Source organism: Rhamphochromis longiceps, linkage group LG17 (genome assembly GCF_057381845.1).
Source record: "Rhamphochromis longiceps isolate RC_006_pf linkage group LG17, R_longiceps_female_GT1.1, whole genome shotgun sequence".
Classification (NCBI taxonomy): Eukaryota; Metazoa; Chordata; class Actinopteri; order Cichliformes; family Cichlidae; genus Rhamphochromis; species Rhamphochromis longiceps.
The window spans coordinates 30649434-30675476 of NC_140573.1; the positions used below are offsets into that span (position 1 = coordinate 30649434).

At 38.6% G+C, this 26043-nt stretch overlaps 1 protein-coding gene across 1 annotated transcript in view; it reads left to right on the top strand.

Annotated features, from left to right (window-relative positions):
* LOC146649952 (protein O-mannosyl-transferase TMTC2-like) overlaps nucleotides 1-23035 on the top strand; it is a 72477-nt gene extending 49442 nt beyond the window's left edge. The window contains exons 4-12 of the mRNA XM_085386755.1: nucleotides 893-1007; nucleotides 1710-1795; nucleotides 3473-3657; nucleotides 3901-3979; nucleotides 5893-6014; nucleotides 9403-9484; nucleotides 13321-13435; nucleotides 15686-15749; nucleotides 20559-23035. Of these exons, the coding sequence (XP_085242881.1) occupies nucleotides 893-1007; nucleotides 1710-1795; nucleotides 3473-3657; nucleotides 3901-3979; nucleotides 5893-6014; nucleotides 9403-9484; nucleotides 13321-13435; nucleotides 15686-15749; nucleotides 20559-20762 (1052 nt within the window). The 3' untranslated portion in view covers nucleotides 20763-23035. The remainder of the gene's footprint in view (nucleotides 1-892; nucleotides 1008-1709; nucleotides 1796-3472; nucleotides 3658-3900; nucleotides 3980-5892; nucleotides 6015-9402; nucleotides 9485-13320; nucleotides 13436-15685; nucleotides 15750-20558) is intronic.
* Nucleotides 23036-26043: the final 3008 nt, after the last annotated feature.

The window sequence follows — 26043 nt, forward strand, 5'->3', positions numbered from 1 at the left end:
AAATTTGAATGACTGAATTTTAGAGCTCAATTGATACAGGAATTTTTAGGACTGATAGCGATGTTTTCTTTCCAGCAGGTAGAACGTAAACAGAATCTTCATGTGTAGTTATTTATTATTATTAAGATATGCCAGTACAGATATGTCAGCAAAATTGGATAGTAATATCTGCCTGCCGAAAAATCATTCAAGCTCTAGTTAATTTTACAAACTCAAAGCTAGCTTATCAACCTTTTGGCCACAGCAACCGTTACTATAGCTATGAAGCTGTTTTTTTTATTAGGGGAACATTACGCACCCATTCCTGTTATTTTACAGGTAACATTCAAAGATGACGAAGCAGTTTCACAGCATCAATGAATACTGATAGCTACTCAAGATGAAAGTGAACAAAGAACGTAAAAACTCTGCTTGGCAAATGCATTTTTGCCGCTTGGATTTTGTGCTGTGTTAATATTTGTTTCTGTACGTTTTTAGTACATTTGAGACATTTCACTTGTTTTGTTAAAGATGGAAAAAAATGGCATGTACAGCAAATTTTTAAAAACTCAAACAATACCCAGTTCTACTTAATATGCATGTTTTTAACTGGGCTGAGATCTGAAACCCACTGTGGGAACCTGATCTTGAAAGAGGCAAGTAGAAATATGTGCAAGAAAATAACAGAAAACTGCTTAGAGGATTGTTACACACTTGCCTAAGAATACTTAAATAAAAAAAAGAGAGCACTCTAAATAAACAAGTAAGCATGAGAAGTACAATTAATTGTTTTTATCAAGTGATACTAGTTTACTTTGACAAATTAGTGTGAATAACTGCTTTTACATGACCACCAACTGCATCTTTTTTTTTTCTTCTGCTGTATAACTCTTGACTGGCACATTTCCTCTAGCCTGGGGAAATTTGGGGAACGTACTGAAGAACCAGGGCAAGATGGCGGAGGCAGAGAAGGCATACAGAAATGCTCTGCACTACCGAGGGAACATGGCTGACATGCTGTATAACCTGTGAGTGATAAAGATGCCCGTTCCACCTCCTCGTGTTTGCATAGTCTTGACACAAACAAGTTCTGATTCCTACCATCCATCACTTTAGATCACTGTGGAAAAGGAAGAGAAAGGGGTGAGAGGAGAGCGCATATAGACACAGAGTGACTAGCAGGAAAAACTTACAGAGGGCACACAAGAATAGATCTAACACAGGAGAAGAAGCAAATGAAATACAGAGTATGGCTTGATGCAAGAGAGTTGTGTGTCCCTTGTGGCTCTTTGTACCGTCTGCTGCTGATTTGATTAGTCATGGTTTGCAGGGTTTGGGGGAACACAAAGACACTTAGAATCCTGCAACACAAGGTGTCACAGATGCCAAAACCTCATAGCAGACCCGTGTCTGTAACTCTCATGCAGACACTGTTTTCCTTCCCACTTCTCCGTTCCCTCTCAAGTTACGGGTGCCAAGAAACTGGCAAAGAAACAAAGAGAGAAGGGAAAACTGAAAGGTGTTTTGCATTCTTTAAAACAGAGGTGCTACCTGAGCTTGATGGATGGTTGGCTATATTGGGATTATATATAAGTATATGGGATACGGGAAGAAAAACCTGCCACTTTCACCACTCATTACTTTGATGAGAGGTTAAAGCTTACTTTGCATGCAGAGTTAAAAGAAACTGTACTGCAGCTTGTCACATCTTTGCGTTTTTCTTGGACCAGGGGTTTGCTTCTGCAGGAGAATGAACGCTTTTCTGAAGCGCTGCGTTATTACAAACTTGCCATTGGGAGTCGGCCTACGCTGGCATGTAAGTAAATCTCGGAGAGTCTCATTTTTGTAAATGATCTATGAGGCGGTCAGCCTGAGGGGAAGAGCTGTCATCAATTAGACTTTGGGGTTAATTACACTTTAATTTTATTGCTGATGTGGTTATTCTTTTTTGCATGGACATGTAAAGGGCCAGTGAAGTAATGCAATTCAGTCCTGCGCTTGAGTGTTCACATTAGATGAGGGTCCAGCTTTTACTCTACCAAGTAGAGTAGCTTTATTGTTAGCTTTATCTCTTTTTTGGCATGTATTTATTTATGTGTCCTACTTTTCTCTGCTCCGACCTCAAGTTCTGCCTCCTTTAGGCTGTATTATCATGTTCTTCTGTGTAGATCGTCAAGTTTTTTTCTTTGTTTAAAGCTTTTTTTATGTTTATTGCTCTTTTATTTACAGTTGATAATTATTTATTTGAACTGTTCTTTTTCCAGGGTGGAATAATTGTACAGCATATATATTTGACCTCAAAAAACAGGAATTTAGGCTGCACAAGTGTGAATTTATTTTGGATTTTCGTTAAGATCAAAACTATACATACATGCTCAAATATATGCGCATTCTCATTTCCATCTTTTAATAAGAGGTGTTAAAGGTTCTACAATGCCTTTTAACGTGACGAGTTAAAGCCATATTAACTTCTTGCTTGTGATCATGATTGACTACAACTTGCTGCTTCTGTTTGCAAACATAAACAAAAGAAGTGGTTTAACAGCGCTCATTGGATTGACCAAAACTCAGAACAATGGGAAAGTCCAAGGAACTGGAGTGAAGCTCTAAGAAGGAATTGGAGATTTACACAATCTGAAAAATGTCTATATTACTATACCACTACTAATTCCAAGATCCCCTGCTTCAAATTCAACACCTTTAAGTTTGGCTGAAGTTTGTAGCTCACATGGACAAGTGAAATGCCTTATGGCAGGGGTTTCAAACTCCAGGCCTCGAGGGCCGGTGTCCTGCAGGTTTTAGATCTGTCCTTGATCCAACACAGCTGATTTAAATGGCTAAATGACCTCCTCAACATGTCTTGAAGTTCTCCAGAGGCATGGTAACAGTAATCATTTGATTCTCTTGACCCAGGGTGATTTTCTAAAACCTGCAGGACACCGGCCCTCGAGGCCTGGAGTTCGACTCCCCTGCCTTTTGGCCACATGAGATACAGATTGACCTATATGTCCACAATGATAACAGAAATGTTTGGGTGAGTAAAGGTGAGGCTTTCAAACTAAGAACACTGTACCAGCTGTTAAGCATGGTGGTGGTAGCATCATGCTCCGGGGCTGTTTACTGCCAGTGGTAATGGGAGTAACAGTAGACTGCACAAAGTGGATGGAATAATGAAGAAGGAAGACTACCTCTTCAAATTCACTTAAAATCAACAAATAGATGGTTTAAATGTGGATGGTTTGAACTTGTGGTGATTAGAGAAAATCCAAAATAAATTCAGACTTGTTCACCCAGTTCGTGTTTTTTAAAGTCATTAAAAATGAAAAAGAAACAATTAAAAACAATGATTAAAATCCTAAAATTACCATGACGTTCTGTTCCATGATGAGTGTATGTAAACTTCTGAACACAAATGTATTTATGTCAAAAGACATTTTATATCATTTCACATGCCTTTAATTGAACCTGCTTTTTCTTCACTCTGAACTCACAGCGGCCTACTTGAATATAGGAATAATTTTGATGAACCAGGGCCACCTGGAAGAGGCCAAACGCACCTTCCTTACTTGTGCTGACATTCCCGATGAGAATTTGAAGGATCCTCACGCTCACAAGAACTCCGTCACCAGTTGCCTGTACAACCTGGGAAAACTGCTCCATGAACAGGGCCAGCAGGAGGTCAGTGTGTCCCGTTTGTGGGAAAAGGGCCCAGCGAATATTTGAAGGAGCTGAGAAGTACTTGTTTTGTATCTCAGCTTTCATAACATGAATAAACAGAGAAGGACCAAAATAATTTTTGTAACACTTTCCATTAGGACTTTGTCCGTGCCGCTTGTGATTTAACTACTTAGTTAAAGGCCACAATTATGGTGACGCGAACTGAAAACTGAACTAGCTGAATTAACTATTTTCTTTCTACAGGAGGCCTTGTCTATTTTCAAGGAGGCAGTGCAGAAAATGCCGAGGCAGTTTGCACCACACAGCCTTTTCAACATGATGGGTGAGCGACTAGCTTTTTTTTCACATATAATATCTGTTTTAAACAGTAATAAAAAAAATCTATTTTTAAAAATCACTACAAAGGTGATTCCAGCTTGAAATGTTAATAAGCATCTCGATGAGATAACGCTACCATTTGATCTATAAAATTACACATTCATGAGCTGTGAAGAACACAGTAATAATGTGAGTTAAAGCTGTGCAATCTGACATTATTGTTCCCGTCTCAAGTGTTGGCCTTCTGGCTTGTGAGAGCTTAAAATGTGAGTTAAACAAATTGCCATTTAATCATTGCCGAGGAACCCCACCTGTTGGATTCCACCACTGTAACTCAAAAACGATGTGTGCACACACTTTGTGTCCTCTTGAGGAGAAGTGACGCTCATCTGTGGAACGAGTCACATCCCCCTCTTTGTTATTGTAACACTAATTACATTATTGTAAACTCATCCCGATGACATAGTTGAGATTGCAGGGAGATGTCTGCATAAATTCCTTTGACAGGCAGGCTGAAGGAAAATAAGATTTGTGTTTAGTCAGGTGGAGAGAGGGATTAAGGAAGAGTGTTTGAATTAGTATAATGGGAGGGGATACTGAGTATATGTCATCAGCCTATCTTCTTACTCTCGGGACCAAGAGCATGCCCTCACATCCAACAACATCTCTGAGTTTTTATAACCAGCTTTTGTCCTTTCAGAGAAACTTCAGATTTATCTGCATTGTGGTCACTTCAGTCAACATGGGGTTAAGAAGAATTTGAAGTTTCTCAAATGACCTATTACAGCGAGCCATTATAATGAGAACCAGCATTACATCATTATCTGTTTATCTCAGATCCAGACAGCGCAGAGTTAACATCCATGAATAAATTAATCAGTTAGACTTGCAGCATGTTCTGCTGTTAGATGAAGTTCAAAGAGCTTCACAGATGACTGACGAGCTAATAACAAGTCAGAATAAATGTAATAAAAACAATGCAATTAATTATAGATTAAAAGCACCTTAAAGAAGACTAAAAAGACAAAAAAGATCAGAAGGAGAAGAATCAAATAGGATAAAATAAGCACCCTTAAATAGATTAATATTGTAGGAGCTACAAAAACTGACTGGAAAAATGAAATGCTGAAATAAAAGAGAAAAAAATCTAAAAACAAAAACTGATTAAAACTGACAAGAATCAGTACCCCAAAAGAGCAAGAACAATTATAAGTGTAATATATAGAATAGAGTGGAACAGTGCTCACCTTTTGTAAAGGCTCCAAATCTAATAACTGATTGCCCATTCAGTTTCCCCATTGATGTTTCTGAACGTCCTTGCTTAAAAAATGTTTTAAGCCTTGAACCAAGCCAAAACTGACCTCCATAAATCAGGGGTGTCACTGTTCCAATTTAGTATTGTGAGTTTCTGTTATGAGCACATGCCATCACATCACAAAGGCTCAGCTTATAGTAAGTCTTCTTTGGATGATTCTAACACTATGGCTCATAATCAAGAATATGAGAATATGAATGAGATTTTTACCTCTAGAACCTCACTGTACTCAATTCTAAAATATGGTATTATATTTATGTTGTTGTTTTTTTTAGTTTAGTTTTTTTTCCCTTGTACTTTAATCAAGAACAGGTTCTTATTTTCACTGAAAAAGGCAAAGCCCCTTGATGAAATAAGTGTGTAAATACAAGCAAGTGTACAAGGGTCAAAACACCAGGGTGACTGGGAAGCTAAGAGTGTTGGTGAATTTGGCTTAAGCCAGATAGTTTAGCACATGTTTTTGTGTTTGGGGAGGCAAGGTGCCAAGTGTGGCACCACCTACATTTTTTAAATAAAAGGAATCTTAAAATGCATATGCTAAAAAAAACACAAAACAAGTTCCTTTTATTATTGATATTTTCCATTCTCCTCTCTCCTTTCAGGAGAAGCCTACATGAGGCTGAACAGGCTGGAGGAAGCAGGTCACTGGTACAGAGAGTCCCTCAGGGTCAAGCCTGACCACATCCCTGCTCACCTCACTTATGGAAAACTGCTATCCATCATTGTATGTTCCCTTACAGACACACACACACACACACTCACACACACACACACACACACACACACACACACACACACACACACACACACACACACACACACACACACACACACACAGAAAGAAGCAGAAGACAAAGCATTATCTTAGTAATGACTGCAGTGGTTAACTATGTGGCAGAGTGTAATTAAATGGGACCTGGAGTGGCACAGTGGAGTGATGAATAATGCATATAGAACAACTTATGGGGCACTGGAGCAAGGCGAACCCATCCTATTGATTTCCCTGCAGAGACTGAAGAGCTGTGATAACTGTTATTACATATGGGCTTCCTGAGTATGAAAGGCAAGGGTGGATTCAAACGCATGAATTCATTGTGTGACCCTTGCAGCTACTAGTTGGACAGAACTTTCACACTTTTCACACACTTTCCACACAGTGTGAAAGAAAAGAAACTGAAAAACTGAAGGCAGAAATGTTAAATAGATTCAAATTCAAATTCAGATTTTATTTGTCACGTACACAGTCATACACAGTACGATATGTAGTGAAATGCTTGGACAACTGCTCGTGACCTAAAGAGAACAAAAAAGGAAAAGGCTATGAATAAGATAGGAAATAAATATGAAAAATTAAAAAGGGTAAATTTAACTAGGAAGGAATAAAATATAAATTAAGGTTAAAAATGAAATAACTGTACAACACAAATTAGAATGAAGGGTAAATTTAACTGGGAAGAATAAGATAAAGATAAATATATAAATTAAAGTTGAAAATAAAATAACTGTACAACAAAATACACAATACACAATATAGAACTATATAAGAATGTATGAAGAAATCTAAATATAAATAAATATATACACAATAACAGCAGCTGTACAAGTATTAACCGGAAATGAAGAAATGAAGAATATAGTGAATATAGAATATAGATTTTGGGTGACCTTAGGATGATCCTGATCCAGGACTGATGCCAACAAACTGCTGTGTTGGAGCAGGGTAAATACATGGCTGACATCTGAAGGTCAGGGAAGCAGGGAGTTTTTCTGGTGTGGATGAGAGCGATCCCTCTGTGATTGGATGACCCTGATAAACCATGTTTCTTTTTTTTCTGTCTTTCATTGCATGTGCCTGTATATTCATGGGAGTGTTAGAAGACATCCAAGGACACACGAACTTGCCCAACTTCTAAATGTTAAACTTCCTGTCACTTCCTGTACTTCCTCCACCTCTCCCATTCCACTAAACAAAAACAAATACACATGCATGTGACAGATGTGTGAGCAGCTGAGTCAAGTTTAGATTTGGGAGACAAACTGTGTTTCCTGCGTAACCTTTTTTAACGACGCTGACCTCTCTCCTTCCACGGCTTCGAGTGCTGCATAAAAACACAACCGAGCTGAAGTTACAAAACTGTTATGTGCACACTGGCAGCTGCAAACCCTAAGGGCTTTAAACCTTACCTCTGACCAGTTCCCCGTCTTTGCTGAAAGATTTAAAGATATGCAGCATATGCACACACACCTTAAGTAGGTTCACATTAGAGTCACCGAGGGTGGCCGGACATCTGCTCTGCTCCCTTATGCTCAAGGGGCTCCAGATCTATGCACTCACCATGAGGCCACCTCCACTACTAGAGGGCTTAAGAAACATGAGATTGGATGGGCTCGGGACAATAGGCCAGTGGATGGGCTTATTATTCAATTACTCCCCTTCCTTATTGAATCACTCCATCGGCTACATTTCTGGCCATCCTGCTAGAGTCAATCGACAATACAGACAGGGGAAGGAAAGGTCAAACTCGAGCCTTGTACTGTGGTTCACCCCAGCACTGTTTTTCTTTGAAACGTGGAATATTTTAGCTCGAAAGCGACCACATTTCAGCTTTCAAAGCTGCCCACAAAAAAGCTACATGTGTAAATCCACAAAATAATAGGCAGAACCTGATAGTCTTGCACACGTCCACATCCGTGAGCAAATAACAAGTGCAACTCCAAAGCCGCTAGTGTACTCTTTCCACTATATTACAGGCCTCCTTGTCTGTCAGACGTATCTTGCTGGAGTCAGAGTGGTGTGGTGTGCATTAAGGAAATTTGTGGTCATTCAACACCATGAGACTTATGACTTTAATCTCAGCCGTATATTTGGATAATTCGGCACTAATTCTAACTATGGTCTCGCACTGTGGAAGACCGCACGATAAAGTACGTAGAAGCAGCTAAACTAACCTTTTACTCAGCTACAAATCAGGGAATATCCTTTTGATAGTTGTTTGAAAATCATCCTTTTTCCACTGACCTGAACTCGTCCATAAATCTGCTAAATGATGATTTGCTTCTACCTAAATGGACTGAACCACTGTACTTTCTGATGGATGTTTAGGGAAAAGGTTTAATTGAATGTAAAGAGTATGGAGCCAAAGAAAATGTGAAATAAGCCATGTATGCCTGATATTCGGTCATTCAGAGCGATTGACGGCACTGGGAGAAGCTAATGAAGCAAGCCTAATGAGCCCTGCCCTCTCATTTCTTGTTGCATGACAAGTCCGCTGGCAATATAGAAGCAATCGGCGCAGACGTGTGAAACAAAAGAGATGGAGAAATTCAGCCTCGTGAACAGAGGCAATAGAGTCTGCACACAAATGCGCCCACACCAACACCTTGGAGGTTTTTCCTCTAACGGTTTGGCATGAGAGATTGTGCGGCTGTGTTTTTAAATAGCATCTCTTTTCTGCAGATACAAAGAAATTGGGTTGCTCTGACTCAAATGAGGCCTGCTGATGCACTACAGTTTTTCAGATGCAAAGAAATACATGCTCAGGCCCAGCTATACATATTGTGTGTTATATAATATGTACTGTTGGTGGTCAGCATAATCTATACCATTTTAAACCATGTCGAAACAATAGTGTTGTGGTTTAAACATTCACCATTTGCCTAGCTTCCCTGTTCCATCCTGGGAGGAGACGCAAATCCCTTTGGGTTTGCGTCAGGAAAGGCATCTGGTATAAAAAGTGTGCCAAATAAAACATGTTGCACTACCTACTGTGGTGAACCCTTGTGAATACGAGAGCAGCTGAAAGTAGGTTTAGCTTTTTTTAAGGTTTATGTTTTTAACCCTTTGTTTTAATCTTTAATATGTATATTAGATTTCAGAGCTGTCTTTACAGCTAAAAAGAATTAATTTGATGGGAAGCTTATGAATGAACAAGTGTTTGGCAGTATTGGTTTACCCCGAAGTGCATTTATTTCAGTATTCTTTCTTTCAGGCCTGCAGTGTTCAGGTTATGTTGTATCAGTGGAATAATCAAGGATGTAACAAAAACCTCTCAAAAAAAAAATCATGTTCAACCATCACTTATAATGACTTGAGTTGCTTTTTGTTTTTTAAGGGGCAGAAAACAGAAGCGGAGAGATATTACCTGAGAGCTATTCATCTAGACCCGACGAAAGGAAACTGCTACATGCACTACGGTAAGAAATATATTAAAAGATTTATTTAGAGACACGTTAAACAAAGCCTGTTTAAAAATAGATATTCTAATTATAAAACCATGAATGCCTTTATCTTCAGAAGTGTCTGCCTGTAGTTGATGGACAGTTTTGAAGTTATTTTAGCGACAATCTAGTTTGAAGTGTTTCTCTACCAGCTAAATCATGCATGGCTGCCAGTACTGTAAGGCGTTGCATTAATACGGTTATGATCGGCCTCTGCTGCCTTCAGCTGTGCTCACACTCGCAATTCTTTACCCTCCACAAACCAAGACAAAAACTTAATGGCGTCACCCTCAGAGTGCAATTAAATTTACCATGTCATTTGACAACTAATGTTATAAACCACACTGGTTCCACTCTGATTGCTTATGTAACTCGATAAGAATTATGGGAAAGAAAAAATCAAAGCTGGGAGTTAATAATCCAGAAATGTCCAATCTCTCAGCGCTTTTATTAGAGTTCCGTAAAATAATGGCGGTAACACGCTGTCATTTCATTTTTTTCTTCGTATCAGTGCTGGCACTGTTGGAGCTGTTTGAAGCGTTGCAGATGGTGCAAACACACTCAGAAAAAGCCACGTATGCTGCGTTTATCTGCGTGAGAAGACAGAGTCTGAATACACATTTTACGATTGTTAAACACGGTACCGTGTTCCTCCCACGCCGCTGTTATTGAGGCTTTTCATATCAGCTTGGAGGAACAGATTCCCTGCTGCTCCAAGGAGCTATCTCCGGGATATTCATAGGAAATGAATTCTGTGTTATCCCGCTCAAAGCACCATTGTGCATTGTCCCTTTCTCCTCTTATCTCCTTCTATTCCTCCTGGTGCTTTCTCCGCACTGATATCTTTGGTTTTGAGTTTAGATTGGTCAGTGTATGAGGGGTCTGTCTGCTGCTGACTTTGGACGAAGCAGTTTCCCCTTCTGAAGTCCTTACGCTCTTTCTCTCCATTTTCTTTTTTTCCAATGTTATCTTGTAGCTTTTTGCTATAAGTGATGTTTATTTGGGCTGCCTCCTCCTTTTATCGCACATCTGGCTGCCTTTGCTATCCTGGGGTCACTGGATGATCTCCAGGTGTGAGTATGTTAGGAGTGATGCTATCTGTTCACATTATAGAACACCAAATACACGTACAAAGATGTGCTCGGAAGGAAGGACACAGAGGGTGAAAGCTAAAACAAAGACCCCTTTCCTGTCATTGTTCTCATTTTAATGCAGAACCATTTCTAGGTAGTCTCCTTTGGAGTGCGCTTGGTTTTCGGGAATCTCAGGCAAACACAGTTAGCATTCAGTGCAAGAATGCAAACAGGCATACGCCTGAGTTTATCCCTACATTGCAATTTTTTCCAGCATTCAGTAACATCTGTGGTTAGACTTGGCTGTTCATTTATAGCCGCTGGTGCAGGGAGTTGAAGGTGCTGAACCAGGTGGCAAGACTCACACAGGAAAACCCATGAAAACCTGCGTCTCATCTGTGTTAGGGCTGAACGATATATCGCATTTGCGATAATATCGCGACATGATCAAGTGCAATTTTCTAACCGCAAAGGCTGCGATTATACTGCGATTATAAGGCTGTCCAAATTACTACCATATCCCAGAATTCATAGCGCGGCCCAGCCAAACTCCAGTTTCCAGCAATGGCGGCCGCTACTAAGTTTTAAAATTACTCATACTAATCTTTCTGGGTCACAAAATAAACTTTTAACATATTTTCAGGCGAGAAAGTAGCTGTGTAAACATCAAATATCTGCTCGGTTTATCAAGATATCCCATATTTGCAAAAGTGCTTCGACGTTTTCAGAGGCGTCTGCTACCCACCAGCTCGACAGCTAGCCGGGAGCTCGAGGGTTACTGATGCGGCCGAGAACGGCACAACTCCCGGCACATCATTTTCAGATCACCGCGGAGTTTCGCTGCTCGGGTTAAACGTAATATATAAGTCACTTAGACAACCTAAAAATGTTATTGTTGGGCTTTTTTCAGTGTTTTGTTTGTTCGTGAGTAAATCAGTTTGGCTGAGATTAAAGTTATTAGATTAGATAAAATAAAACTTTATTAATCCCCCGGGTGGGTTCCTCCTTGGTTTTCACACAGCTGACTAAACGTCAAACAGAAAACTTATTAAACAGAAGTATGAGACAGTCGAGAATTTACACCAGTGTCTGGTTATATTTTAGATAGCAAGAAGCAGACGGCCGAGTTTATTAAACTCCACCGAGACAGCGGTGACGCTAATCAGAACTAGACCGTCCAATTTCACGCCTTTAAATTTTAAAGGCGTGTTTGTGTGTGTGTTTATACAATTGCTATTATGTTTGCACTTTATGTGTAATGTTACTGACTGCAGAGATCAGTAAGATGTGTGTATTTTTTATTTATTAGTTTTATTTATTTAATATTATTTTTTAATTGAATGACTGTCTAGTAGTTCACAGATGTCGAAAAACTGAGTGTGGTAAAGCCACTGATTTTTTTTTATGTATATTTCTGCAATCTGCACATTGTACTGACTTTCATTTTAATGTTTACACCAGGGTTCCTTGTCAGCACTTTATGCTCAGATGTTTGTAAGCTAAAAATAAACTATTGTGTATGTTCAAATATACTGTTGTGATTGAAGAAGTTAAATAAAAATGTCAGTCATCAATTCATGCATCACCTCATGTCATCATAACAGAGGTCTGTCTTCCAGGAAAGAACAGTTTAAAATTAATGTAATATAGTATTGGCCATACTATATGATGTATTGCTTGTCTTTGTTTAATAATACAGAAGACAAAGACCTTAAAAAATAATCGCATATCGCATCGCAATCGCAATATTGGGGCAAAAAATCGCAATTAGATTATTTTCCATAATCGTTCAGCCCTAATCTGTGTTCTCAAACGCTGCCGAGCAAAACAACAACAATCCTTCAGTCTATCACTGTCTGACTTGTCTCCTGCTTTCCCTGCCTCTTTTTCTGTCTCACTCATTTCTTACTCAGCTTCCATTCATCTTCGTTTCTTTACACACCAGTCACCATCTTTACCTGTCATTACTCTTCTACAAGATGTCCCCATCTCATTCCAATCCCATTGGTTTGCTGCAGTGCGATAACAAGGAATACAGTTGTGCATTTGCTTGGTAAAATTGAAAAGGAAACAAAAAGCCCCCGTAGCTCTGGTATCTTTATTTTGTATATAAAGATATGCTTAGGCACAGTTATTTTTAAAACTAAATGCTAATGTCAGTATGCCGGAATTTTCAGTGTTGATGCAAAAAGTCTTATTAGTAGTAGGAATAAATTGAAATTTTGAACTAATAATGGCCCTATATGAAATGTACTAAAATATTTCTACATCTAGTAGATGAATTGAATCTGAAGCATAATGATACATGTTCTGGACACTATCAATATATTTCAATAAAGCAACATCATTTGGAAAAATCTGACAGGATTTATTAAGATACAGAATTACGCTAATCTGTTTTGGAGGCTTGGATGGGGTTCTGGATGACCAATGTGAGGCAGATATGGGGAGGACGTGTCTCACACAAATAACAGTCTGAAAGACAGAATGACAGAAAAGCACTGACATTTAAAGCACACAGCTTGCAAAACGTGCAAAATGATGTCAGTATTGAGTCTGACAGGATGGGTAAATGGAAGAGATGCAAAGAAAAGACTAGCAGCTGAACACCCAAGAAGCAGACAGATGAGTGATTACAGATCTTCCATACTGGACTTAGGAATAAGCTCCATTTCTGTGACACAGGAGCTATAGGTTCTTAACAGAACTTCTGCTACCCTCATCTTTCTTTCTTTCCAGGACAATTTCTGTTGGAGCAGTCCCGTCTTGGCGAGGCTGCAGAGATGGCGGAAAGAGCCGCAGAATTGGACAACTTTGAGTTTGATGTGGTCTTCAGTGCTGCTCATATGCTCAGGTTGGCTAAAATCGCCACTTTGAAAAAGCTGTGTTTCTGCGTGGGGATTCCCTTACTAGTACAGAATTTTGAATGAAGAGATATTTCAAAGAATTACGGTGTTTTGGAAATTCATTATTTGCTGAGTTTGCCCTCATGCTGCCTCAACATTTGAGGGTTTTGTTCTTTACCACTGCCGTTTAAAAGCCATCTTTTCAAATATAAATTATACCAGCGTTACAGAATAGTAAAATGTCCTCTCAGTGGAAAAGCTGCTGGTAAAGTTTTTATGTATTACATATATAAATGGAAGTGGTGAGGTTTCTGTGCACGGCTTGTAAAGAAGCAATAGGAGAATTTTTCCCTCAAAGTTTGGCAACCGTGTACACGGACAGCTTATAAATCTTAAAATGTGTCAAAAGGGACTGCAAATGTCCTCTACTCCCAGCAACTGAGGGAAAATATTGGAATGATGAACCTTAACTCATTTTTGCTCTACATATCTGGAAAAGTCATTTCTTCTCTGAAGCATCTCAGTGCGCTGCCACAGAGGGTTTGTAAAAAGCTAAAAGTCTAAGGGCTTGACTGAGGTTTGCATTCGAGAACCTAAGGATAAATCTAAATGACAAGTCATTCCTTCGAGTTCTGATCCGACTGGTTATTTTAAAATGAGACCCTCGGGACATAAATCCAAACAGATTAGGATTAGTGTTTATTGATATGACGCCCACCTGTCAAAGCTAAAGCTGTCCTGCCTGATAATAAAGATAAGCTACAAACCGGGGCTTGCTTTATGTGCAGTGACTGACTGAGCATAAACAGGATGATAAGAATGACCTGACAGTCCAGTGCAATGTAGGATTTGCCTGTAATTGTTCTGCACAAACTAACTCTAAATACACATCATGCAAGTGTAACATTGCTGTTAAGCGACGTGTTTTACCGACACAAATCTTTGCTTTATTTTACAGGTTGAGGATTAGGAAATATGCAATTTTCTAATCAGAAAAAGAAGGAAATGACTTTACTTTTGACCTCCCTGATACCTAAAGATTTTGACTTTAAATGTGGCTTCCTGTAACTTTATCTGTTATTTAATGACTCTCTAGCACTTCCCCAAACAAAACAAAGACCAAGGAAGGACACTAGGAGATGACTATGATATCCATAATGTGTCCTTTATTTTAAAGCCTTATAAATACAAATTAGCATGTCAGGAAGGAAGGGCTTTATTAACTTTGGCACAGCAAAGTCCAGATCATGTACTCCATGAATAATGTTAGTGTAGAGCCGATTAACTACTGCTACTGTACCCAGCTGTAACATGTCAGGGAGGACTTTTGGTGCTTTAAGCAGTCTTGGCATCAACATTGTCTGCTTCTCTTTATCTATTTATAAATGAGAACCTCAAAGTAAGGCCTAATGTGCTGAATCAGTGTCCAAACACATGATCCCATTTATGTCAAGCCTATTTGCCGCTTGTCCCAGAATATTGTTTACCGGTGGCTATATTAGAAGCTCCAGTATTTTACAACATCACTGCAGTAGGCAAAGAGTTTGTACTGTCATTTGACAATTACGTGAGACAGAATGTAAGCAAGTCTTTCAAATTAGTAAGTCATTTTTTAAGCCTTGGCAGGTACAAATAGTAGTATAATTTTCACTATGACTTGCTATTCAGTCAAATACTTTAACGCAGTGTGTAAAAATGTAGTGTGAAATCTTGCAGCTTTTAATAGTATTATAAAAGTTGAGTCTATCTGTATTTACTTAAAATAAGAGTTAAAAGCAGCAGTTACCAACTTGAGGTTCAAGACCCTCTGTAGAAATTTGATCTCACTAATGACTCGAAAAATTGTTAATTATAATTGTCAGAAACGGCCCAAAAATGTAATTGTGGAGCTTACTCTGTGTGTGTGTGTGTGTGTGTGTGTGTGTGTGTGTGTGTGTGTGTGTGTGTGTGTGTGTGTGTGTGTGTGTGTGTGTGTGTGTGAAATTTTCTTTGCTTAAGTATCATTGTGCCTATTAGTACTACACCAGCAGAATTTAAATGACACTAATGACTACATGAATTAATTTGACTATGTATGAGTGAAATCATACACATTTCTTTCTTACGTTAAATGAACAATATTCACGATAATTTATATACTAAGAAGCTTAACAATGAGTGAATACAATCATTAGCTGGAAAATATATTCGTTTTTATCACTGATAAAAATATCTTATAATGTGCAAATTTTTTACTCTCCGCTCTTCTTTCTTTTCAGACAGGCCAATCTAAACGAGGCGGCGGAAAGGCAGTACAAGCGTGCAGCCAGCCTCAGACCAGATGTAAGTACCTGGACTGGTAGGCCTGTTAGCACTTATCATGGAAATGCACACACACGTCTGCACTGTAAATTCAATTTACAACATACTATGTATTACCCATCATTCTGACATTACGTTATAGTACTGTTGTTCCTGGCAAGCAGCGATAGTGCTGGAAATGAAATGGAAACTGTGTTTTGGTCATGCCTGTGAACTGTTACCTTTATACAACCAACCAAATTCCAAGTGAGAAAAGAGCTTAATGATTCAGTTGTCTGACACTGAAGTCACGCTCTTAGCTTCAGAGTAAATGCTTGATCATAACACTATAGTTAAACAGACCAAGCTTTGCAGAGATCATGTCTCTTGATGTCTGCACAAGTGGTTGAGGAAGTTGGTAGCCATTATAGCCTGTCTGTCTGGTATACCTCAGTCACTTCAAAGGGAAAGGGTGCATGGACCAGTCTGTGGAAGGTGATTTAGAGTTATAGGAACCCCTGTGTTGTTAGACAAGGTCTGAAGGAGCTTCCTGGAGTCATTTATTATGTTAGTGTGCTTACTGATGCCCTGCTCTGTGACTTATGTTCAGTTATATGACGGGGTTAGACCTCATCCTGCCTCCACTGCATTAACTGGTGTAAGTCTATAAGGCTACACCTTTTATAGAAGCGTTTCCCAACGTATTTGTCTAACACATTGTGCAAACAACTTGGGCCAACTCTTATTAATTTATAGTTTATTCCAAGTTACACTACTTAACACTGACCTTTGCCTCATCCAAGCAACTAAAGGATAAGCCAGTGTTGTGTCTAGACATAGCAGACATCTTAGCAAAGAACAAATTTCAAATTGTATATTTAGGTACTTTGCTACCCAGTCAACTGGATCAAGAAAAACCTACTTTGGTAACAAAATTTGTTAATATGTGTAATATCTAACCCTTAAATGGCTATCGAGAATGTATAAGCTATTAATTCAAATTGATCAATCAAGTGGCAGAGAGATTTTTTCCATCAATCCAGATTAAAACTTCTGAAAACAAATATGCTTAAACACCTTCAAAATGACTAAAAGTCTCAACTTAGAACTTGTACAATACAAAATTTTGAATGGGCACTACTGTTTAACAGCGGGGTGCATGTGAGCTTTTAAAGTCGTTCAAGAAACCTGGAGAACTATTTCTAAAGACTTTTTAAAGAAATTAGAAGAAAGTTTGCCTGTTAGAGAGTTCAGGCAGTGGTGAACAATGTTAAATAATAAATGTGGTCACAGTACTGTTGCTCCACAGTTCTAAGTAACTTAGAACTGGTAAGATTATCATATATGACCTCGGAAAACAAAAATGTTTTATTATGTTTAGTTCTAACTAACCATGAACTATAACTGTTTTCATTAGGAATTTGATATATTTTATGCAGCTAGCTGGCTAGCTACATGCTAGCTGCTTCTGCTTTCTATTTATGACCAGAGATGGGCAGTAACGCGTTACTTGTAACGCGTTACTGTAATCCGATTACTTTTTTCAAGTAACAAGTAAAGTAAGGGATTACTATTGCAAAAACGGTAATTAGATTACCGTTACTTTCCCGTAGGAACGCTGCGTTACTGCGTTACTAAAACCGTGATTTTTTGCGAGAATGTCCCATGACAGTGACGTAAGCGAGTGCGCCGTTAGTGACAACAGCTGTGTGCAGATCAACAATGGTTCACATATCGAGTGCGGGAGAGAGTATGAGCGTGCAGCATTTAAAGCGTGGAAGTACTGACCTTACTTTGAGTTTGATTCCATAAAAAGTGACAAAAACATTAGCGTCCATCGTGCGTGGGAAGAAAACTTCTTTTTACAGCGAAAAAACCCCCTAAACTTCCAAGCAAGCACCGAGTGTGCTACCACGTAATGGGAAACTCACAGAGAAACTCGCGGATTCTTCAACTGACCGCGGCACACCTGCACCAGGGTAAACCTCCGCCTACCCCAGTCCTGCTTTACAGGTGAAAATAGAGCAACAGGACCGCTAGTCTTTGACTTTATTTATTTTCTGCTGTGTTTTACTTGCATCTATTTGAAAGAGTGAGTGTAAACACAAAAAATATTTTATTTTATGTGCTGGAATGTGTAGAAAATAGGTTTAAATGTTAAACTAATTCATTCAAGTCAACTGATAAAACAAGTTTTAAAAAGAGACTTTTCCAGTTGATTACAGTTTGTATGATGGATTATATAGAAAAAGTAGAATTGGGCTGAAAGATCTATCACTTTATCACCTCTTCAGGTTGTAAATCGTGTTTTTAAAAAGTAACTAAGTAACTAAGTAATTAATTACTTTTGAAAATAAGTAATCAGTAAAGTAACGGGATTACTTTTTGGGGGAAGTAATCAGTAATTAGTTACTGATTACTTTTTTTCAAGTAACTTGACCAACACTGTTTATGACCTTTACTTAGTTCAACCTTGGAGACTGACTCACGTATCAGTTCCGGAGACTTATTTTAGCTAAACAGTTTAGGTCTTATCCACTCCATTCAGGTAACAGTTAGTCATAATATAGCCAAGTCATGTAACTAACCCTCTAGTTTCTGTTTAGTTGTATATCAGCTAATGTATCCTTTGCCCCAGCTAGTTCTCTAACTTTGCTGAAAATGGAGACTAGTAATGTAATACTTGTGACCTTTGCTCTAACAGCCTTTGTGCTTGTTATTCCTACAAGGAATTTCATTTACGTTGCCTCGTGTTCCCATATTAGTGTTGTTCCTGTTACTATGGCCCTTACTTCTTTACTTTTAGAGAACTTTTTAAAATAAGCTAATCTGACCTACTGCCGTAGGGAATATCTATAGGCTTGGTATTACTATTTTATACAATCTGACACTTTTAAAGAGAAGGGCTGCCTTTCTCTTTACATCCTGTTTAAGCCTTAAGAGCTCAGTCAGATCTTTGACTAGAAGAATACTGGTTGTCCATTTTAATTTGAAAAGCTGTGTGTTTACATTTTGTTCTGTAAGAAATATGTTTCTTCAATCCCAGTCATTATAATTCACACTCTTAAAGCCTTCACATGCACTTTCAGACACACTGAGGGGCTCCTCTTTTCATTTTTCAGGACTATAGTGCCTCTCTTCTCTTTGACATTTTCCCTGCACATGTCTGCTTAGTGAATGACAGTCTCTCAAATATCGGCTTAATCCAATAGCTTTCAGGTCATGAAAGATTCAGCTCTGGCTTTACGTGCTAAGAAAAGCAATGAATATGTGCCCCCAGAGAAAGGTGCAAGGGTGTTTTTCATTTTACACACTAAAACGCTGTATTTACCCACTCCGAGATTCATCACAAATATAATGTCGAGTCTGAGCAGAACAGGCAATGCTTCCAGCGTGTGAAAATTGTATAATCATGACACAGTACATGTCTTGCTCCCGGCAAATCAAAAATTATGATACGATGAGGTTATGTTGTAATTTGTATGCGCTTAAGATCATAATCCCTCAAGATTTCAGTGCTGGTGGATGTGGCTGCACCTGTCATTACTGTGGTAACAGTGAGTGTGATTTAATACTATAACAAATGTCCTCTGAGAAAGAGAATTGAACAGAATATGCTGGATAATGTGATCATATTCCACTATGGCTTAAAGGCCTCTTCTCAAAAGCTGTGGATCAGAGGTCGATACTTTCTTTTTTGTCACAGAGGGTAAAAATACAGAAACTTTTACCCTCAAACTGCCTGTTTTCTTTCGTCTGTCCAATTCTATTGTCCCATGATTGGCTTTGGTGTGATTTAATATGCCAGTGTGTTGCATATTTCCCTAAATAACAAGGGAACCCTCATTAAGAGTAAGAGTAAGTATGCCTCTCCTGCCTACAAAATTCCTGTATGATCAAAAACTGAGGATCTCTGAAATTCTGAAATATAACATTTAATTATAATTATTGTCCTTTTTTGTGTAGGTGAGAAAAACAAAAAGTTAGCTGTATAGTTTTTTTCCTGTAAAAACCGCAATTAATCAACAGCTTTCCAACATTCTCACTGCTTTAAATAATCAAGCTCTATATGTGCGCATTTGTTGAGTGCGCTCACAATCACTGAAAAGTGGAACGTAAACAAGTGAAAAATCCATGCTGAGGAGAGGCAAACAGTTGTGTTCATGCTGGGAAAATCTTTTGATTTACTTTCCAAGTTAGTAACAACATGTCATGCAGTGGGGATGCAGTCCTGGGAACGAGGCCAGGCCTGGGCGATTAGGTGCAGATGATTTTGAGGATGAGATATGGGTGTATTTGTTAGTTACGGATGGCTATGACTTAGATTTTGTAGATCCCCACAACTGGACTGCTTTTCAGGGTCATATGGTTTCACTTTGCAACTTAAAAGTATGGCATTTTAATCAAGAGGACTCTAGAAACACTCTTCTCAATGGGTTTGATCGTGCATATCACAATAAATACTGAGCCCTTGCCCACACACAATCTGTAGCTACCTTTTTGTTTACTGCGGCATTGTTAGAGGACATACTCCTATCTATTTGATCTGCACAGAGAGATTGCGTTCTATCTAATTTAATGGGTATTTGATTTTCTTAAAGGAGGGCCTAAAATAAATTGCACCAGAGCCCTTTCTTTAATCTACCATCCAGAACTGGCAAGCTTCCTAAATTGTGTATCTCACATCATTTTCTGTGTCAGATGCGGAAATAACAAGGGCAGGTTTAAAATGGTTTGCCCAAATAAATGCAAGGTCAGCACTGTTGCAAAACTACAACAATCCTGTATCTTATCACCCTTATGCCAAACATCCACTGCTCCCTTCTTTTTTTTTTCTGTTTTTTATTCCAGTACCCAGCTGCTCTGATGAACCTTGGTGCCATCCTCCACCTGAATGGGAAGCTTACCGAAGCAGAAGCCAACTACCTGCGGGCTCTCCAGCTCAAACCTGATGATGTCATTACCCAGTCGAACCTGCGGAAGCTGTGGAACATCATGGAGAGGCAGGGACTCAGGACTAAACGCGCGCTCGGGATGCAGAAAGGCGATGTTTGAACTCCTCCCTCACTGATGATGTCATCTCCTTCAGAGATATGAAAGAGCTGGTGGCTCAAATTTCACTAAAGACTATTTCTTTAGCGATTCAGCTCACAGTGCTTGTGAAAGACACTTTGAAGGTTTGAGGGCTGGGATTCAGTGGACATGTGCTGCCTCACAGTATGCCATATTGCCATATGGTAGCTCAAACTACTAAAACTAACTTCTTTTGCATACATTTTTTATAAAATGCTATGATGTTAAATATACATTGAAGTCAAAAGCAAATAATTTGAAAGTCCCCCAAAAATTCTTTAAGGTCTCAAATATCAGCTAATTATTAGTTGATATAATCTAAACATCTGGCATGATTTAGAGCACTTGATTTAATAAGAGCATAGATTCAGGTGTTAATTCTTACAGAATAGATTTTAAAGCGTGGGCACTGATGGGTAAATTACTCAAGTTGTTTCATTATATCAGCTAGTTTAACTGAAAGATGGACTTCACTACCACACTTGTACATGTCAGATTCTATTTGCAGGTCGTAGGGAGAACTACTGTGTGTGTGAAAACTTGTGTAAAGTCTTTTGTTGCTCCCAAAGGAGCAAGTGATGTCACTTCAGTCAGTGCTGATTGAGTGAAAGTTGAAGGGATTCTGGGGGGCAGCAGTTACAAAGAAGCAAGCTTAACAGACCAGAAGCATCTCTATTTGAGTTTCGTTACTTGTGGCGCGAAATTGAGTTTCGACCAAATTGTTGTCTGCTAAGCTGCATTATGGGCAATGTAAGCACCATTTTTTTGGTTGTTTTGGACAAGGAAGAAGGTCTTCTTTTGCTTAACTGCCCAGTGATAATGTTGTAAGGGTGCAATCCTAAATAGGTGGATTATTTTTTAATTTTTATAATTTTTTTTGTAAAGAAAGGAAACGAAATCCCTGATGGATTGCTCAGGATAGTCTAGCTTTGAATTTGCCTCCTAACACACTCAATTAAACATTAAAAGCATGCAAGTGCATAAACATCTTCTAGAACCGCCTTCAGATAAAGTGCTGTACATTGCTCCGAGCACATAAAGGAATAGGTTTGGACATAATGTGCAGCCAAACGCGTCACTGACGATTGTTTGCACGTGGTGCATTTTAAATTCTCGTGACTGTAATGATTAAAAATTCCTCAGTGGTGCCAAAGCTTGTACTGAGTCTTTACACCTCTCGTGCCAAGCAAGAACTTTTCTTCACTCCTGTGTTCCTCGTGTCAAATAAAGATGTTACATTTCATGTGATCAAATTTAATTTATTAATATGTTATTTTCTTGTGAATATGCCAACACTGTGCCGTTTCATTGTCGTATCTGCCCACCCTTTCTCATTCCTCGCAATAGATAGGCTACAGTAGGCAAAATGACAACTATATTGAAATGGTTTCATATGTGTATTTTTGTTCTCTCTGCTCAGGGACATCAGGTTGTGATTCCTGTCACAGAAATAGTTTGTGACACAGAGAGAGCTTTTAAAGGATTTTAGAGTTTTATGCTTTTTTTTTTTCCTGATGATTGTGATGTTTGGTTAAATTAAAGGAAATGTGTAGCTTAAACAGTGTTGTGTTTTGTAAAAGTGAACCTTTTTCATAATAAAAAAATGATTTTTTTTTTATTTTAGTGCTCCATAATGTCGTCCAGGATGCAAGTCAAAAGCATAAATTTCAGACAGAAGTCTGTGGTCACAAGGATACATAAACTCACCCTAGAACCAGGGTGGAATGATTATACAGCATTCATTTTTCACAATAAAAAAGGGTGAACAAGATTACATTTATTTTGGAATTTTGCTAATCTGCACAGGGTCAAATGTACATACAAGCTCAAATACATGCAATAAAATCTTTTGATAAGTGGTACGGAAGGTTCTACAATATCTTTTAAAATTATAAGGCCTATTAACTAAATGTTAAAGATCAAGATTGACTACAACTGGTAGTTACTCTTTGCCAGAATAAAAAGCATTTGCTTGATAGCACTCATTGGAATGACCAACACTCAGAACATTGAGAAAGTCTAAGGAACTCGGTGAAAAGCTAAGGAAATTTGTAGATTTTTACAGGGCGGAAATGGCTCTAGGAACCATTTCTAATCAGCTGCAGATTTCAAGATTATCAGTTTAAACCACTGTGTGTGAATATTTGTATGTGTCACCATTTTATTAAGGTCTGGAAGAAGACAGAAACTGTCACCCATCAGATGAGAGGTTCCTGAACATCTTAACCAAAGCCTGCCATGAACTGGAAACTGCTGGAACACCAGTGTCCCTGTCCACATTGAAGTGAGTTTTACATCGCTGTGGACTGAGAGTGTGCTGACCAAGACACAAGGTCTTGCTCCAAAATCAACACCTTCGAGCTCGACTGAAATTTGCAGCTTCCCACATGGACAAGCCAAAGGCCTTATAAAGAAATGTTTTATGGAAAGGCCACACAAAGACTCACCCGTTTGGCCACAGTTGCTAAAGGTCAGCTTTCAAACCTGAGAATATGGTACCAACTATCAAGCACGGTGGTGGTAGAATAGAATGGATAAAGCAGGCTGACATTAAGCTTCTGGAATAGCCTTTGAAAGTCCCAAACTCAACCCTACTGAAAATGTGTGGACTATGTTAGGAAATCAACCAATTAAAATGACCAAGAAGAGTGGTCACATATCCAGCTACTATTTCCAGAACCTTGTTGATGTCTGCCAAAATTGGTTGGTTGAGGTGCAGTTTGCATTTAACTGAATATAAGTGGGGATGCCTGTATATTATTGAACTTGCATGTATAATTTTGACCTTGAGTGGATTACAGAAAATCCATAATAAATCTAAACATTTGCACCTAATTCTTGTTTTTTTTTGAAGTCATCAAAGATCTAAGCTGTACACCCTGGAAAAAGAACAGCTCAAAGAATTCAATAAAAACCCCAAATTACTGTGACATTCATGTAAATGATAAATGTATGTAAACTTCTGACTAAAACATGTTGTTTAGAGAGTCAACATTTGTTTGCACCTCAAAACACAAACCATGAATGCAGTTTCTGTGCAGCTATGGATCTTTGTATTTCTTGTCGCAAACTGAATGCTGTCTCTTGATTTAAACAGCCTAACCAGAAGAAGAAATTTACAATTATTACCAATGTTTGCATTGTATCCAGCCTCAACAAATGTTATAGAAACACATTTGTCCAGAACACTAAACCTTTCCCCTAAAAAAGGAAGTCAAAATATGAGTGTTAAGTCAAGCATCAAAGTACGTACCAAGCCCCCCAGGCTAGATTTGCACATGTAATAGAGAACTGACAAGACTAATTACAGACAGAGCTGTTTTGACAAGACTAGTGTGAAGTGTAATAAGTCTTCCACAAGTCTTCTGAGAAGTGACAGGTTAGTACTATATGTCAGAATGCTGGTATATAAAATGCTATATGAACAGCAGCTGAATACATGAATTACCATAAAGCATTAGGAATGAAGATATATATCAACAGCGTTCAGCCATCAGGGTCTTCTCTTGTGTAACAAACTGCTAGTTTAAGAGACATGCACCCTCTTGGAGTTGTTCCTCCATTATCTCAGTTATGCTGCTTCAGCCTCCTGCTGCTGTGGGATCTCCCACTGCACCTCTCCTCTACTCTTCAGTCTTCATATTTATTGACTCTGTGTCCACTCTGTGCTTCCTCTGTACATTTCTGTACATAATGCTTGTCGTGAAGTTGCACATTTCTGACCAACCTTCTGTGGCCCACACAACACTAAACACAATACTTTTAACATAGCTGTAATGTATGTTTGTTGCTGCCACGCCAGATATGACATTTTAATCATGAGTTTGATTAAAAATGCTAGTTTTAACCTTTGTATTGAATTAATTAGTTTGTGTCTCCTCTCCAGGCTGTACTTAGCTTCCATCTGGTTTGGACCTAGGAGCTGCTAAATCAGCCCAGGCCCTTTTGAGCACTTCCTTTGCAGTGGTGGGGGGTGGGGGATCGTATTTCAGGGATTTTCAGATTATAATATCTGCTTTTACTCAAATATATTTTGGTTTGATTTTCTGCACTTATATTTTAAAGCTTTAGTCTACTGTTGGTGATAAACTGTGTTGTTATAAGTCATACTAGCCATACTATCCAGTATTATATGGTATATGCAATGAAACCATTAGGAGCTGCAGCATTGAAAGGATACACATGAATACATTTATAATTATGATCAGTTAATATCATGTGTATTTTGTATATAAATAATATGTATATGTTAGTCTGACAAGCATCACTCCACATAATGAGCACTTTTACTTTCGGCACTGGACAACAACCACAGATAAACAGACTTCATGTAGTTAAAGTACACAGTTTGCCTCATGCTATGCTCAGGACAGTAGGAGCAAACAGTTCCTATTGCAACAACACTTTTTTTTTTTTTTTTTTTTGTGGGAGTAGATCATCCAGGAGAACACTGGACAGTCAATCAGCAGGTGGAGTTTTCCTCACTCCCAGCTGGATCATTGCTGCTCAGACCGAGGCTTGCACTACGGCAGCATCAGCTCTCCTTTTTATTAATGGCATGACCATGACCATGACATGCCCCAGCTCAGGTAGCTCCGGCACCATCTCTGACATTCTGATAAAGGTCAGTGTGATAAATAAAATAAAATGAAGCTAAATGAAGCTTTTTTTTTTTTTTTTTTTTTTTTTTTTTAAGAGCATCCAAGACCCAAAATAGAATTATTAAGTACCACATTCCAGGATTTATTCCATCTCATGAAGACTCTCAACAATGTTGAGTATTTGAGAACTGAAATGTAATTTTCTCTCCAACCCTGTTACCTACTCTTGGTTTCATTAGAAGTGAATAGTGCCACAGTCTCAGTCTCCCCGCTCTGTCACTGACACACACGCACACATACTGATCCACTAATTAGAGTTGGTCTTTTCATAAACTCAACATGTTGATATCATCTGATCAAGCAGACATCAAAGACTTTGTAATCACATGCCAGACTCTCTGAGCACACCAAGCTGTAAATATTTAAGAGGATATCAAACTTGACTCACTTATTGAGTTGAATGAGCTCAAAGTCCTAGTTTCTAACATTTTAAAGTGTGCATTCCAAGTTAGCATAAGTCTGTAAGGACATATTTTGTTATGTAATAAGAAGAAGAATAACAGCACAGAATAAAGTATGTGCTCATTATGTGCTGAAAGACATTTGTGTTGAAACACCATCTGCTGGATTGAATGAGTCCATCATACCCAGAGGACCAATTA